Genomic DNA, 14938 nt, shown 5'->3' with positions numbered 1-14938 from the left:
CCCTCTAGTTCACCCATTTCCTGTCCCTAGTACATATGCTTGGGCTTTACCCTCAGAAATGGAAAAGCAAACAAAAAACAAGAAGGAAAAGGAAAAGAAATGGATTCTGTAGGTCTAGGATAGTGCACAGGCAACTACTTATAATTATTGACCAATTAATGATACAGATTTAGGTTCTGTTATTTTAAAAGATCAGTGGTAGTTTAGCCCCATGTCTGTTTTGAGGCCACACACACACACACACACACACACACACACACGTAATTTTACACACAAGTGCACATGCATACACGGAGATAGCTTCATCTTTTTAACCTTTTTATCTCCGTATCTGTACCAGTGGCAGCTTTTCAGACCCTTCATCATCCTTGTTTTTGTCCTTTGGATCTCCTCTGAATTCTTCTGTTGTGACAATGTCCCTTCTAAATGTTGCATATTCCATCAAGGATACCTAGAGCACTATTGACTCAGCTTAATCAAAGAGTAACTAAAACTCCCAGTTATTTTACAGCTGTCTTCAAATTCACTTGTTTTTTATTATAGTACTTATTTAACCTTATTTCTAGTTTTTGTTAATGGAAACCATTTAACCATATTAGAGTGAAGTTTTATCTTCTTGGTACCATCTCTTAACATTATGTTATGTTTCTGAAGTAGTGGAGTTCAGTTTCTTTTACTTTTTGTTGTTGTTGTTGTTTTGGGCAGGGAACATAATTTGTTTCTGCATTAGTTCTTATGAGACTCATACTTTCTGGAAAATATTCTTGTAGTTTTTTATGACTTTGATTTTGTGTTCCTTTTTTTCTTTGTTTCTGTCTATTAAAATTCTCAGAGTTCCATATGCAGACTATTTTGATTTCTAGATGTTTCTCCCTTTCTTAATTGAAATTATCTGACATTTGTGCAGTCAGAATGTCAATTTTAATGCTTCCTATCCCTCTGGAGATTATTCCTTTTTATATTTCTGATCATATTTCTTTTTATAGTTTTTCTGTTCTTACTAAAGGATTCCACAGTCCTTCTGTAGATTCTGAGCATGTAATGTAAGCAAAAAGTTATTTAAAACAATAAGTTTTAGTTACTTGTTAGTTACTTGAGATTTCTGCTTATTTTATCTGCATGTTTATTTTTCAGTGTCTTCTCAAAATACTTAAGTTATTACTGCCTTGAATTGTAGCAGAAGTATGTTACTGCTAATTCCATTTGCACCAATTTATGTTTTAGAAAATGTTTTGTTTTTTAAATCTTATTTATTTATTTAGCTTATTTCTTCAGTAAGGCAGGCAAACCTTATAATCGCTAGCAGTATATTTTATTTTTTTATATAAGCTAAAGGTTATATTTTCTAGCAATAGCCTTATTAACTCAGTTTTTTAATCATCCGTTTATGTGTGAAGATACAATTTTAAGACAATACATTTTGAAAACTGTAGTTGTGTACTTTCAAAATGCAATGAGGTATTATAGACTAGAAAATTACTTCATTTTTCATGTGTGTTGCACTCTGTATTTTCCCAGGCTTCTCAGTTAAATAACAGGTCTGATACATTGAAGTCATGGTGTAATATCTTTTCCCCTTAGATGGACACTTTTGTAAATCCACTTCGAAATTCTATGAGGAATGTTTCAAATGCAGTTAAATCCCTTCCTGATAGCTTGGCAGAGGGAATGACTAAAATGTCAGACAACATGGGCAAAATGTCAGAAAGATTAGGTCAAGACATAAAGCAATCATTTTTCAAGGTAAGAAGATGTTTTCAGTAATATCTACAGCAAACTATTTTTAAGTCAACTAAGATTTACTGAGCTTCTGCTTAGATTTATCTTACTTCTTTTTAGAAGTCCAAAGCTCTCTAGACATAGTCTTATAAAGAATAAAAAAACTAAAGAGAATGAATTCTTAACAGAAATGGATCCTATAAAATTGAGTCACTCCTCAGGCTTTGTTGTGGTAGAATTTTGAAAGCCAGTTAACGTAACAAACATCCTTTGTACTGTTATATTCTGTTATGCCATTTTTATTTTATAATGCCATTTAATTTTAAAACAAAAGCAAGTGCTGTTGGGCAAATTTGCTATACTAGTATTCATCAGGAAACATAAAAACTATTATCTCCTGCTTCACCTGACCAAGTGGCTAGGAGATCAAAGGGAGGAAAAGTCACAGTCCTCTGCCTCTCGGGCCATTCTTTACTTGGATACACAAGTGAGTGATATAGAAGAGTTTTCATAGGAAACTTTTTCATTACATTAGCAAATACAGGTAGTAGACCAAGTAGTTTGTTACTTTCTGATTTATACTTTTTATAATTTTGACCTACTTGTTTAAAATTATAATCAAGACTATAAAAGAAAGCCTGTACTGTTAGAGTTTTCTATGTTAGGCCATGTTTGAAGAGGAAATGTAATATGTGTGTGTGTGTGTGTATATATATATTGAATATAAGTTGCATATATAACATAATATAAATATATAAAAATACACACACACAGAATTTCCATAATAGACAACTCCTAAAATAATGTGTGTATAATCCATACTTCTCTACTTATTCTCATACTTTCTCTGATGCTTTATCTTTGATTCTAATCATGGGGAGTACATTAACACTGAAAGTGAGGATTTTGCAATATGCCAGTTCTGCCGATAACCATTCATATGACTTTGTACAGAAGCCGCTGAGCTTTTCCCGGTTCCTTTTGCCTTAACAGCAACATGACGGGGTTATAATAGGTGATCTTGATGGTTGCTGCTATGCTTTCATATGATTATCAGCTAACACTGGTCTCTCCATTTTCCTCATAACTTACATTATCTAAAACAGGTTAATTAGTATCTCAAGTATATTAACTTACTGTCAAGCTCCTTATGGTAAAATAAAGAAGACTGGAATTCTGTTCTCTGGCTGTGCTACTATCTTTTGGTTTTTAAATCATTTAACTTTTCTTAGATTTAAGTTCTTCTAAAAAGTATAGGGGTTTGACTAAGAAATCTCCCCTTCCAACTCAAAAGTCCATTTTTTTTAAGGAAAAAAAATCTTTTGGTAATGAGGTAATCACACTTTAACATTGGGTTTCTAATTGTAGATTGTTAATACTTTTTAATACTATATAAACTTTATGTCATTCTAAACATCAAATTAAATGCTATCATTATGCTTTTTATTCATTTTGATTTATTATTGTATTGTGTTCTTTCACTGTCTGCTATAGTGTGTTTATTTTGTTCTGTTTTTGTTTTTGTTTTTTTTTAAATGTTAGGTGCCTCCTTTAATTCCGAAGACTGACTCAGATCCTGAACATTGTCGTGTCTCAGCTCAGCTTGACGATACTGTGAGTTAATTTTGTTTTTGGTAGTATTCAACTGTAATTGAAATCATACTTGGTAGAGCTTTTTAACTGTTTAATGAAGTATAATATGTATACCTATTATTATATACCTATGTGTATATATGTGTTAAGTTTGATGAATTCTTACAAAGTGTCCATGTAATCAGCACTCGTAGCAAGAAACAGAATGTAACCAATACCCCAGAAAGCCCCTAATGCTCTCTTCCTGTCACTATCCTCTCCCCTACCAAGGATAATCACTATCCTGACTTCTACCCTGCTTTTATACTTTATATAAATCAAACTGTAAGGTATGTATTCCTTTAAATCTGGCTTTTTTTTTTTTTTGCTGAACATTGTGATATTTTTCCATGTTGTTTTGTGTGATTGTAGTTTCTTCATTCTTGTGGACTTACAGTATTCTGTTTTGTAAATATAGTATAATTTATTAGTTTTAATATGAATAGTACTGTGATTCTGGTAAATGTCTTTTGATTAAAAAATTAAGTATACGTTTCTGTTGGGTCTGTACCCAGGAATGGAATTTCTTGGTTAGAAGGTATTCTTCATAAATTCAGTTTTAAGAGGTACTATCAAATAGTTTTCCAAAGTGTTTGTGCTGCTTACACTGCTGCCAGCAATGCATGAGAATTTCAATGCTCCATAGCCTGCCAATAGTTAATATGTTATGTCTTTTAAATTTTAGCCAGTCTGGTTGTATCTCCTGTGGATTTCCTTTTCTCTGATGACTGTGGAAATGTTGAACCTCTTTGCATATGTTTGTCGGCCATTGGGTGTCTTGTCTTGTGTCTCTAGCTCTTTCCTCTATTTTTCTGTTGGCTTGGCTGTCTTTGTCTTTTTTAATTAACAAGAGTGCTTTTATATGATCTGAATAGTGGTTCTTTGTCAGATAAAAGTATTTGTGCATTGTGAATATCTTCTAGTTGGTGTGCTTTTGTGCAAAGTATATATATAATCTGTGCCTACTACAAGGTCACAAAGATCACCTGTGATTTTCTTTAAAAATCTTTTTTATCTTGCCGAAATTTGGATTTTCCATTCATCTAGGATTGATTTTTGTGTATGGAGTGAAGGCAGTTGACCCAAGCACCATTTACTGAGAAGGCCCCCTTTTCCCAAGTGTACTGTTTCTCCCTTGTCACAAATTAGATTATCATATTTGGGTCTGGGCTTTGTATACTGTTCTATTAGACAGGTTTTTTTAAAGTTATAATGATCTCCCTTCAGTTTTTCATTGACTTTCTTATAATAAACTATTAAATAAAGATAATATTTTATTTCCTTTTTAAGGAATATTTTAGAATGTTTTATTATGAGTTATGCTGGTATAACATCCATAACATCATAATTATCATGTTACACCAAACTAATGAATATACTTGGTCATAAAATTGAGCAGTATTTATTTTGCCTCTGGAGGGAACTTGATCTCTGCCCTGCCGTGCCAGACCCCTCACCAACCCCAGCCACTCCTTGTTTGGTTTAGGTGTGAGTTTTCAATATGTGAAAGGGAAGGTACACTAAGAAAATCAGTTTACAGTATGACAATGAAAAATAAAGAACTCATGCTGTTTTCTCAAGATTTAAATTACAACATGGATGAAGAAATGATTGGAAAGAATATCTTATTTGATGAAAGAATTATAAAATTACTGGCAATTATATGCAGTTTTATTGTATTTCTAAATCTGTTTTGCTTTATATATTTTTTTTTACATCAAAGCTTTCTAGTTGTCTTTACTTTTTTTAGTCATCTTTTATCTTATTTTTTATATTATTAATTGAATATTCCCATATAAAAGTGTATACATTTTTACTTGTTAAAAGTTAAAGGAAAATTTTAAAAGTATAGTGAAATATCCCCTTTGTAATAACTTAGCTATATACTGGATTTTATTTTAGCTTCTTTTTTTTCTGAAAATACCTGAGCATGTAAAATGCAGTAACCAAGCAAAACATGTTATTCTGTGTAGATTGTGTTTTGTTCTATTAAGTAAGGAGAAATGTTGAGAATATTTTGTTCTTTTCAAAAAGATGCTCCAGAAAATCAGCAAAGGGGGCCAGCATTTGCCTTATCAAAGCAGTACAGACTCTACTAAAAGTAAAAGAGCCAAATTATTTTTTCCTAAGACATCATAGATCCACTTTGAGAAGTTTTTTCACTACTACTTTGGAACTGTGTGGGTTGTGAAATTCTGCATTCTTGCAGAATGACTGTTAAAAACATATGTTTTTAAAATTAGAATGGAATGTTAGGTTATGAAGACTATAGTATAATTTGTTCTCTGATCTCTGAAATTGAGTACCAATCATTTTGTGAAAGCCACTCATAGTAGATGAATAACTCAAATGTAATTTCATTTCTTTCCATACTTTTTCAGGTGGATGACAATATTCCACTTAGGGTAATGCTGCTTCTTATGGATGAAGTATTTGACTTAAAAGAGAGAAATCAGTGGTTGCGAAGGAATATCAAAAACCTACTTCAACAGCTTATTAGAGCCACATATGGTGATACTATTAATAGGTACCAATTCTTTTTTCATCCCTTAGAGCTGTTCTTGCTTAGCTTTTAAACGTTTCCTTCTAGAAGTAGATTGTTCAACTTTTATAGGAGAATTTTCTTCTCTGGGCCTTTTAAGATCATTAAAACAGTCTGTTGCTTTTACAGATAATTTGCATACAGATTAAGTTCCTTCATGAAAGGAGTGCTTATTTTACACACCTTCTAAAATTTTGACCCTACTTATTTAAATTTCTTTACTTTCAGAAAAATAGTTGACCATGTTGATTGGATGACCTCACCTGAGCAAGTAGCCGACTTAGTGAAACGTTTCAGGTATATCTTAAGACACAGTCACTTCTTTCAGGTAGTACAGAGTTTAGCATTGTTATCATTAATTAACCTTGACTGCTTTTCTTTTCTTCCTGACCGTAAAGTTGGTTTGAATCATCGTTGATGAGCAAAAAGACCTGTAAGAATTGTAAGAATTACAAAAAACATTTGTTCCATGGACGTTTTGATCTTTTTTTCTTTAAAACCAGAATAGAAAAGTATAAAAGTATAATCTTTAAGATGTTGTTTACATTTTACTACAGTAATGTGGCTTTAAAGTTATTGAAATCCTTGATTTTAAATGAAAATTAAATATGTCTCTGCCTATGGACTAATTATTATAACTGTTTGAACCTCTGAAAAGAATACAAATTAAGAGCAGTGATACTCCAATTCATTTGTTCATCCTACAAAAATATTCTGAACCCCTTCTCTGTGCATAGTATTTTGCCAATCACCAGGGACTGAGATAAAATGCAGTCCCTTCAAGGAAAGCACAGCATAGTCAAGAAATAAACCTCTTTTCTAAAAGTGAAAGATAAGCAAGGCTTAAATATTCATGGCATCATGTACTTTGAAGTAACAGAAGCAAGAAAGGAGCTATCGATATTGAACATTATTTGCTTGGCACTGTGCCAACTACTTTATGCATACTTTCTGATTTTACCCTATTTTATAAGATAGGGATTGGTCTCCATTTTGTTATGTGGAAACTGAGGATTGAGAAATTGAGTGGCTTGTCCAGCAAAACCTCACATGCTGGAAAGTGAGGAACAACAGTTTTCTCTAATCTGAAGCTGAGTTTCTCTCCATTATGCAGTACGATTGCCAAAAGTCAGACCACCTGTCCTGGCATGTACATTCTATTTCAGGGCCGGCGAGTGATGTTTGGTTTACTGTGGAGTAGTGATTCTCAGTCTTGGCTGCATGTTGGAATCACTTGGGGAGCTTTAAAAAGTACTGATGCTTGGGTCCCATCCCAACAGTCTGACTTAATCTGTAGAAGGCCTGAACATGAAGATTTTTTGAAACTCCCAGGTTTTTCTAATGTTCAGTCAAAGTTAAGAACAACTGCTCTGGGAAGTCTCTCTCCCTCAGACCAAATCCCCAGGTGGAACCTTAGTGTTTCTGTTCTTGCCTTTGCCCTGTGAATTGGAGAACTGGAATCAAGCAAGCTGTGCGAGTGCAGGAGAATAGGATATATATGTGAGAGGAATGTTGTAATCAGTCTAATTGGAAGTTGCGGGTGCAGGATTTGTTTTGTATTGGCTTAATTATAAGGGAACTGAGGAAGATTAACTCTAAGATATCCAAATTCAGGATATTATGGGGTTGTATTTGGATCAGATGTTCAATCTCGTTGAGATCAGAGGCATACTTGAGTTTAAATGGCTGTGATGTAATCATCTGTATATGCCATTTTGCTCTCTTGTTCATTTGTTAGTGTTTGTAAGGTATTCCAGGGCAGAATTCATCTGTTACTTTTATTATGTATATCCTTTCATACCTAAAATTGAATCCTGCTCTTAATTACTCTGTTGAATGTCATACCTCTATAAAATTTCAGAAATGTTTCCGCTTTCTATTTGCATTTGTGTTTTCTGTAGAAAATTGGAACAATTTTACTGACTTACATCATTAGAAAATGTAAATTTTTACAAAATTTATTTAATTTTCTTAAATAGAGATGCCTTTTGGCCAAATGGCATTTTAGCAGAGACTGTTCCATGCAGAGATAAAGCTATTCGAATGAGAACAAGAGTTGCAGGAAAAACTAAATTACTTTCCATTATGCCAGGTGAGTGAACAGGTTTGGTAAAAATCTTATTACTTTGTAGTTCTTCAGAATTTTTGGCATTGAGCATGCTGGTTTAGCTGCCTACTGATTTTAGTAATTACCATTTAATGGCTTACCATGTATCAGGCACTGTTGCTATGCATTTCTCATAACAGTATTAAGAACTTACGCGCTGTTAACATGACAGCTTTGTATGTGAGCAAATAGAAGCTCAAAGAGGTTAAGTAAGCTACCCCAAGTTTCAAGCTAGGAAGTGACTGTTGGGTTTCTGCTCCATGCTGAGCTACTTGAAAGCCATTGCTTTCAATCATGAAAAGAAAATGGTGCTTTTAACCACTTCATTTGCTACTTTGAACCATTTTGAGAATAAAGTTGATGATAAAATATGTGACAGAAGAATAAAAGAACAAGGAAGTGTCAGGTTTTTAGGAAGTATATTTGTTCTACTTCAGAGAACATACTCTTTCAAAGAATCCCTTTATGTAGAAACAACTAATTGGTCCATTATTAATCTCAATTGAGACATGATTCCAAAGAAAATACACTTAGGTGGCATTCTTTTGGTCTAATTTGAATTATTTCTTGAGAAGACTGCTATCTTAGACTCACTTTGTGTCCCCCTTTCAACTTCTCTCAATAAGAGGTCCTCTATAATAGGAAAAGCAATTTTGTGTGACTGGGTAGTTTTTTGGTCCCTTCTTTAGTTATGAATATCTTTGAAGATACTTAGATATCTCTTTTCCACATTTTAATTATGAATATATAGTAGAAAAGGAATATTTAGGAAGATCATTAATGTCATTTAGTATCTATTTCTTTTCCTATAATTTTTTCTTAGAACTCTATTTTCCTCATAGATTTTAAAATCTCTCTTCTGTCAGTTAAGTTGGGAATTTGCCACATGGCTATCAGTTCTGTCCTACAGACTATACTACTGCATTTGGAGAAAAAAATCATAGAAATATCATTTTAGAAAAATAAAAATAAATGACAACTTAAGATTAAGTATTATTTAATATACTGTTAGCATAAACCAGATGGTGCTGTAGACTGATTTACATAGCTGAAAGAAACTAATGCATTTATTCAGTAAATATTTACTGAGAGTGTGTCATGTGCAGGACACTTTCTTTGCACTAATCTTTGCCTTCTTGGAGCTTACATTCTATTAGGGAAATACAGACAGAAGGCAGACAAATAAATAAAGGTCAGTATGTTAGCTTTTGCAGGAAGAGGGAGGTATCGGGTAAGGTGTAGTTGTGTGAGAAGGGGACACTTGTGTGAAGACTTAAAGGAAATGAGGCTAAATATAAAGGTATATATGTTTATATATGCATAATCCCTTTCCTGCTTTGAGTAAATTCATAAACCATTTGCTTTAAATTAACTTAGCTCCTAGGTAGAAACAAATCTTTTGGAAGTTGCATGTTTTGGGTTTTTTTTTTTTTTTTAAGATTTTATTTATTTATTTGAGAGACAGAGATCACAAGTAGGCAGAGAGGCAGGCAGAGAGAGAGGGGGAAGCAGGCTCCCTGCTAAGCAGAGAGCCCAATGGGGGGCTCGATCCCAGGACCCTGGGATTATGACCTGAGCCGAAGGCAGAGGCTTTAACCCACTGAGCCACCCAGGCACCCCGCATGTTTCTTTTAAAAGCAGTTAAATAGTATCTACTGCAGGTGGAGCCCTGATTATAAATAATTAAGGATAGTCCTGCATGTTTGCCTATTCAAAGATCTGTAACAACTTCATGTCACCTAGGAGTAAACTCCACACTTGGGCTCACTCTGATAGCCATAGCACTTGTTTCCATTCTTCTCTCTACTTTCTTTTAAAAGAATCTTAAAATTTAAAGCCAATTTCTAGTGCCCCCTATTTTGAACCTGCTTTGTTTTTCCCACTAGTTCTCATTTGCTTGTTGTTCTCTCCCCCAAAGCGAATCTGTCATCTGTTGGTGCCTGTCAAACTCCTGCCTAGGTAGCAAAGTCTCCTTCATTCATCTCTTCCTTGAAGGGAACCTGTCTTGATTATATACCATGTGGAATTCTCCTCTCTAAACATCTTTATACTTGGGATGTTTGAGTGGCACTGTTACTGTTGCAAGCTTTTTGAGATCATTAGGCACCTTTCATACATCATTTCCTTACAGTATTTCTCACTGAGCGTTAGACACATAAGACTATTTGTATAATGTTTTAGCCTTTGCAGATTACTTTTCACATTTGTTCATTAAAGCTCTTCAAATTCTTAGTTATAAGGACTTGGTTATTATAAATCCCCATTTTACAGATAAGGAAACAAACTCAGGATGGGTAAATATCATATAGATATTAAGAGACAGGATTGTAACTCTAATTTGGGGTTTCAGAGTCTAGATCCTGCTTCTTTTTCCTGTGCTATCTCATCCCCAGTATCTGTTACTACATTAAGTGGATGGATGCATGCAGACATGGACATTTTAATCTCAGTTAGAATGCATAGGTGAGACACATGAACTGAGTATCTCCTATTTGCTCCCCTGCTGTGTACTTCCCATACTTTAAACTTAGAGCATAGTTTAGGCCTTGTGTTTCCTTTATATGAGTAATGAATGATATTTATTTGTCCCCTCTTCATTTAGATGAACTGAAGCACATTATCGGGGCTGAGACAACACGGAAAGGTATTCTTCGTGTTTTTGAAATGTTTCAGCACAACCAGTTAAATAGGAGAATGGTTTATGTCTTCTTGGAAGGCTTTTTGGAAACCTTATTTCCACAGTATAAATTTCGTGAACTTTTCAACAAACTGCATTCACGGTCAAAGCAGATACAGAAATATAAACAGAAACTTCAAACTACTCAAGCGCCTTCTTTACAGAAAAGGTGACACTCCAGTCTCTGAAGCTGGTGTTCATTTTGTCCAGGACTAATAATATGGACAGATCTTCTGGGGCTTAACTCATACACTGTCATGTTGCACCAGTCTTTTACTGTCTCAAAATAGATTATTAATACATCCATTAGACTGTGGTTCTTCTCATCTTCATCTATAATCCAGCCACTACCAAGAGAGATTTCTGTGTCTTAAATGATTTGGTGCATATCTTTGCAACATTGAGATGATACTGCCCCCTTCTCAAGCAAGAATGATGTTGGTCTCTTCCATTTCAAACTAATCAGCATTCTCCAGCAATGACAAAGTGCCAGAGTGTATACGTGAGAGCTGAGGAAAGCACAAAACAGTGGTTCACAGATAAACTGGCTAATTTGTTTGGGAGACTGAGCAATGTATGATTTGGAGGGATTTTTTTTTTTTTGCATAATAATTTTATAGATCTTTATCAGAATTTTGATATAATGTGGATTAGCCAGGTGAACGATCTTTGGAACATCTGCATCAGGTCTGGGGAAAGTGACAGGATGCCCTTAAAGTATGAAGTAACCTTTTATCCTAATTACAGTTTTGTGACATAAAATAAAACCAATCAAAAACAGAATTTGATTGGATTTGTTATTCATTCGTATAAAACAAATTTTAATTGATTCGTACGTGCTTTGGGCTCTATTTTGCTCTTATGGTACTCAATCATAAGTTTTCTTTTGGTATTCTGTGTGCAAAAAGAAGCGTATAGTGGCGATCTCACTTAAGTTTCAAAATTATTACTGTTTTCTTTATCTTTAAGAGATTACTGATTATACAGTAGGGAGTATAATCTCGAAAGAACTGCCAAATACATTCTGTTATTTTAAAAACATGGAAATTTTAAAACAGCACTATTGAAAGTTGCAATGTGACCATTTTAAATTGTGTGATCTAGACATACCTTAGGTGATTGCAAAAGTAGCAAATCAAAGGATTAAATGAGCTTATTAGTCATATGTAAACAGACAAATTCCTAACTCTATTACTGTGTATATATATGAAAATAAATAATGAAAACAGAACTATAATATTTTTTAAAATATGCTTTTATTTATATTTTGCATAATGTAAAATTCTACTAAATAAAGTTGGCAAAACCCCTGGGTGTATACATTTAAGTCCCTGAAATAATTTTATACCAACAACAACAACTTACCTTTTCCAGTTCTGGAGCCTCTGCATTTCTTATAGTTTTCTCATTCTCTGTTTGTCCATCTTGGAAGTCTTCATATCCCTTGTATGCAGGATTTCTGCATAGTTTTAAATACTATAGTGACTAAGGGTTTGAGTATGTCAGCATTTTTTGTTTTAAAAATATTTAACACTACAACCTTAAAATAGTGAAGCTACTTATCAGACCACTGAGCCAAGACCCTGGTATTAAAAGAACGTCTCGGTGCTTAAGATAAAGGGACAGAGGATAGGTATCCCAGTTATTTGGGAGCTTTAAGATTGGAACAAGATGTTACTGTCTTGTTTTCACTGAGATCCTGCTTAGAAAGTGAAGCCTCATAACAGAATAAAGCCTTCCTTTAAAGCTTTATAGTAATAATCATATTTATTAATAATGCTGTTGTGCATACTCAGAGTATGCGCCTTTCAGTACATGTTGCATGTCTAAAGAATTACAAAAATGAAACCCCATGATTTCATTGCAACCTGCAAATGAGAAAATATCCTTATTGACTCTGGTGGAAGAAGTAATATTTTTTCTTTCCAGTGTGTCTCCCTGCCATGGTCCCTCCCCAAGCCCCAGGCTATAAAGGTGAGGATTTGTGAAACGTCTGTAGGAAGCATCAGCATGGCCATAAGTGCAATGATTTTCAAATATACCCTTGCCCATTTCAAGTATATTTTTGACATAAATAAGTCTAAGAGTAAACAAGAATTCATTTAAGAGCCTAGTGTGTACATATGAAAAGCATTTCCAGATAATGTGAGGAATGCTGGCCATCAACCAGGGAAAGAAAGGTCCTGCAAAATAGCAACTTTTATAACAGAGCCCTGCAAGATAACTGCAATCATACCAAAAACTATATGAGTAAATGGGTTTTTAAAATAATTTTTGTTTAAAGAGTTTATATTTCAAAAGCAGGAAATATCAAATGGTAGTCTACGTAAACAGTTGTGCATCTTCTCTGCACATCTGTGTTTTACATCAGAGAGAGCCGTGGTCATGCTAAAATTAGAGATACTTTTTGAATGACTTGGTTAAGCTGTGTGTAAAATATTTAATTCATAAGTCAAGTACGGTGTACTATGTTTAATAAAGTTATTACATTTAATGCATTCATTGCATATATAAATACATACCTGAAGAGGCTTTAAGTCTTCTGATATTTGATTTTTTTGAATGTGTTTTTAAGTCAGTGGTGCCTTCAGGCAAGAACCTTCAAAATTAATCATTCTTTGTTTGGGTTTTCTGATTTTTTCAGGTAACATATAAACTATTTAGAAACCATTTTACTACTAACAACAGTTCATTCACCTAAAAATTGATTGTATGATTTAAATATAGTGCTTAGCTGGACATTTCCTCTAATTAGGGTATTCTGAATAGTTGCTGAAAAAATTGTGCCATTGACCAATGGATGCACTTGGTTAGCCTTAATTTTTTTTAAAGAAAAAAATTAAAAACTTTCTTGAGTATTTCTGTTAGCTCAGTTTAAGTTTGTGCTGCTGGTGTTTGGAAAAAATCAGTTAAGTGCTACCAGAAAGTGTATCAATTTTTTAAAAATGAACAATATAAATTTCACAGTCTAAAATTTTAATTTTGTGCAATATTTTCATTTAATGCATGTGTATTTGAGTAATTGTAAAATAAATGAATTTTTAATGTTTTGAGATCTAGTTTAAACTGTCTTCTTAACCCAACAACTTACATTCCGTTGTTGCTGCATCCTTTTATTTAAGGACTTGTTTTAAAAGTCTTTTTTTGTCACTCCTTGTAAAATTCTTTTGTTAATAGTAAATTTTGCTTATAGGAGCATGGCTCCTGTATTACAAGGGAAAAATATAAAGAGCACATCTTAGAATTATAGTTGTTAAAAGATAACTTGTGCATATCATTGTACAGTAAATGTCAACTGTGTGCCTAACTATTCTATCAATACTTTCCTTTAACAAAGAAGAAACAACAATCAGAATGTCAGTTATTTTTATTGAACTAAAAAGAAGATTAAAATTTTTATTTGGTTTGTGTTATGTTCTGTCCATTAGAAAATACTAATAAAGTATTAACAAACCATTTTGTTGAATTTATTTAGTAGTGATGTATTCTTATTACTTTAAAAAGTGCTTGCTCAATGGTCTTATTTTTAGTATCTGTATGTATTTTCCTTTCTTTTCATTTTAGAAATCAAGCAATTTAAGTTCCATATCAATAGAAGACCTGTTGAGTGATTACTGACAACTTATTGAATTTAATTTTTCTATTTATGGGGCAAGTAATGTACGACCACAATGTTATAGAAACTTCATACTTACCTATCACACAAAATTATGAAGTCATTTTCCCATAGAGGGAAAGAGCTGTAATAAATAGTCCATTAACAGTTTTTATTTGATGCTATTTTTAATTCATAGTCTGCCTGATATTTTAGATGTTTTAGTTCTAAAGGCAGTAGATTCAGTACTCACAGTGTGGCTGTGTCTGGTTGGTCATAGTATTTTCAGTCTTGCATTTGTATCCATAGACTTCTCAGACTTCAGCTGTGAGTACTTTTACCCTACTATGGACAGGTGTAGTATTTGTCAAAGTGCATCCTGTAAAATATTGGTTCCTTTAAGATGTTTCTGGGTAGTCATTTTATACTTCTATGTAACTTATGCAAATCTATGTACTATTCCAAACCCTAAAATATTCCTTTACAATCCAAATGATACTATCAAAATTTCTGAAAAGTTCTGTAATAAGTAAGTTCTGTTTAATTTTGTTTACCTAACTTCCCAGACCACAGAATTTTTTGTCATCAACACCTATTAATAGCTTGATGATAATGTTCCCAAGGAACATGATTTGAAAACTCTTAGATGGGGGAAAAATAGGTGAA

The 14938-nt window shown here is 33.3% G+C and overlaps 1 protein-coding gene across 6 annotated transcripts in view; it reads left to right on the top strand.

Annotated features, from left to right (window-relative positions):
• Positions 1–14131, top strand: part of LOC111147234 (sorting nexin 13) — a 136844-nt gene extending 122713 nt beyond the window's left edge. For 4 of the 6 annotated variants that reach the window (XM_022503153.1, XM_022503151.1, XM_022503150.1 and 1 more), the window contains 6 exons: positions 1582–1743; positions 3262–3333; positions 5733–5878; positions 6122–6190; positions 7873–7985; positions 10603–14131. In XM_022503153.1, the coding sequence (XP_022358861.1) occupies positions 1582–1743; positions 3262–3333; positions 5733–5878; positions 6122–6190; positions 7873–7985; positions 10603–10850 (810 nt within the window). In that variant the 3' untranslated portion in view covers positions 10851–14131. Of the gene's footprint in view, positions 1–1581; positions 1744–3261; positions 3334–5732; positions 5879–6121; positions 6222–7872; positions 7986–10602 lie in introns of those variants that run through there. The other 2 variants (XM_022503152.1, XM_022503154.1) reach the window with 2 other exon arrangements.
• The last annotated feature ends 807 nt before the right edge of the window (positions 14132–14938 follow it).

The sequence above is a fragment of the Enhydra lutris genome, unplaced genomic scaffold, assembly GCF_002288905.1.
Source record: "Enhydra lutris kenyoni isolate GAN:26980312 unplaced genomic scaffold, ASM228890v2 scaffoldscaffold16, whole genome shotgun sequence".
NCBI classification, from domain to species: domain Eukaryota; kingdom Metazoa; phylum Chordata; class Mammalia; order Carnivora; family Mustelidae; genus Enhydra; species Enhydra lutris.
Note: the sequence above shows the minus strand (reverse complement) of the source record. Positions and strands in the feature narration are given on the sequence as shown.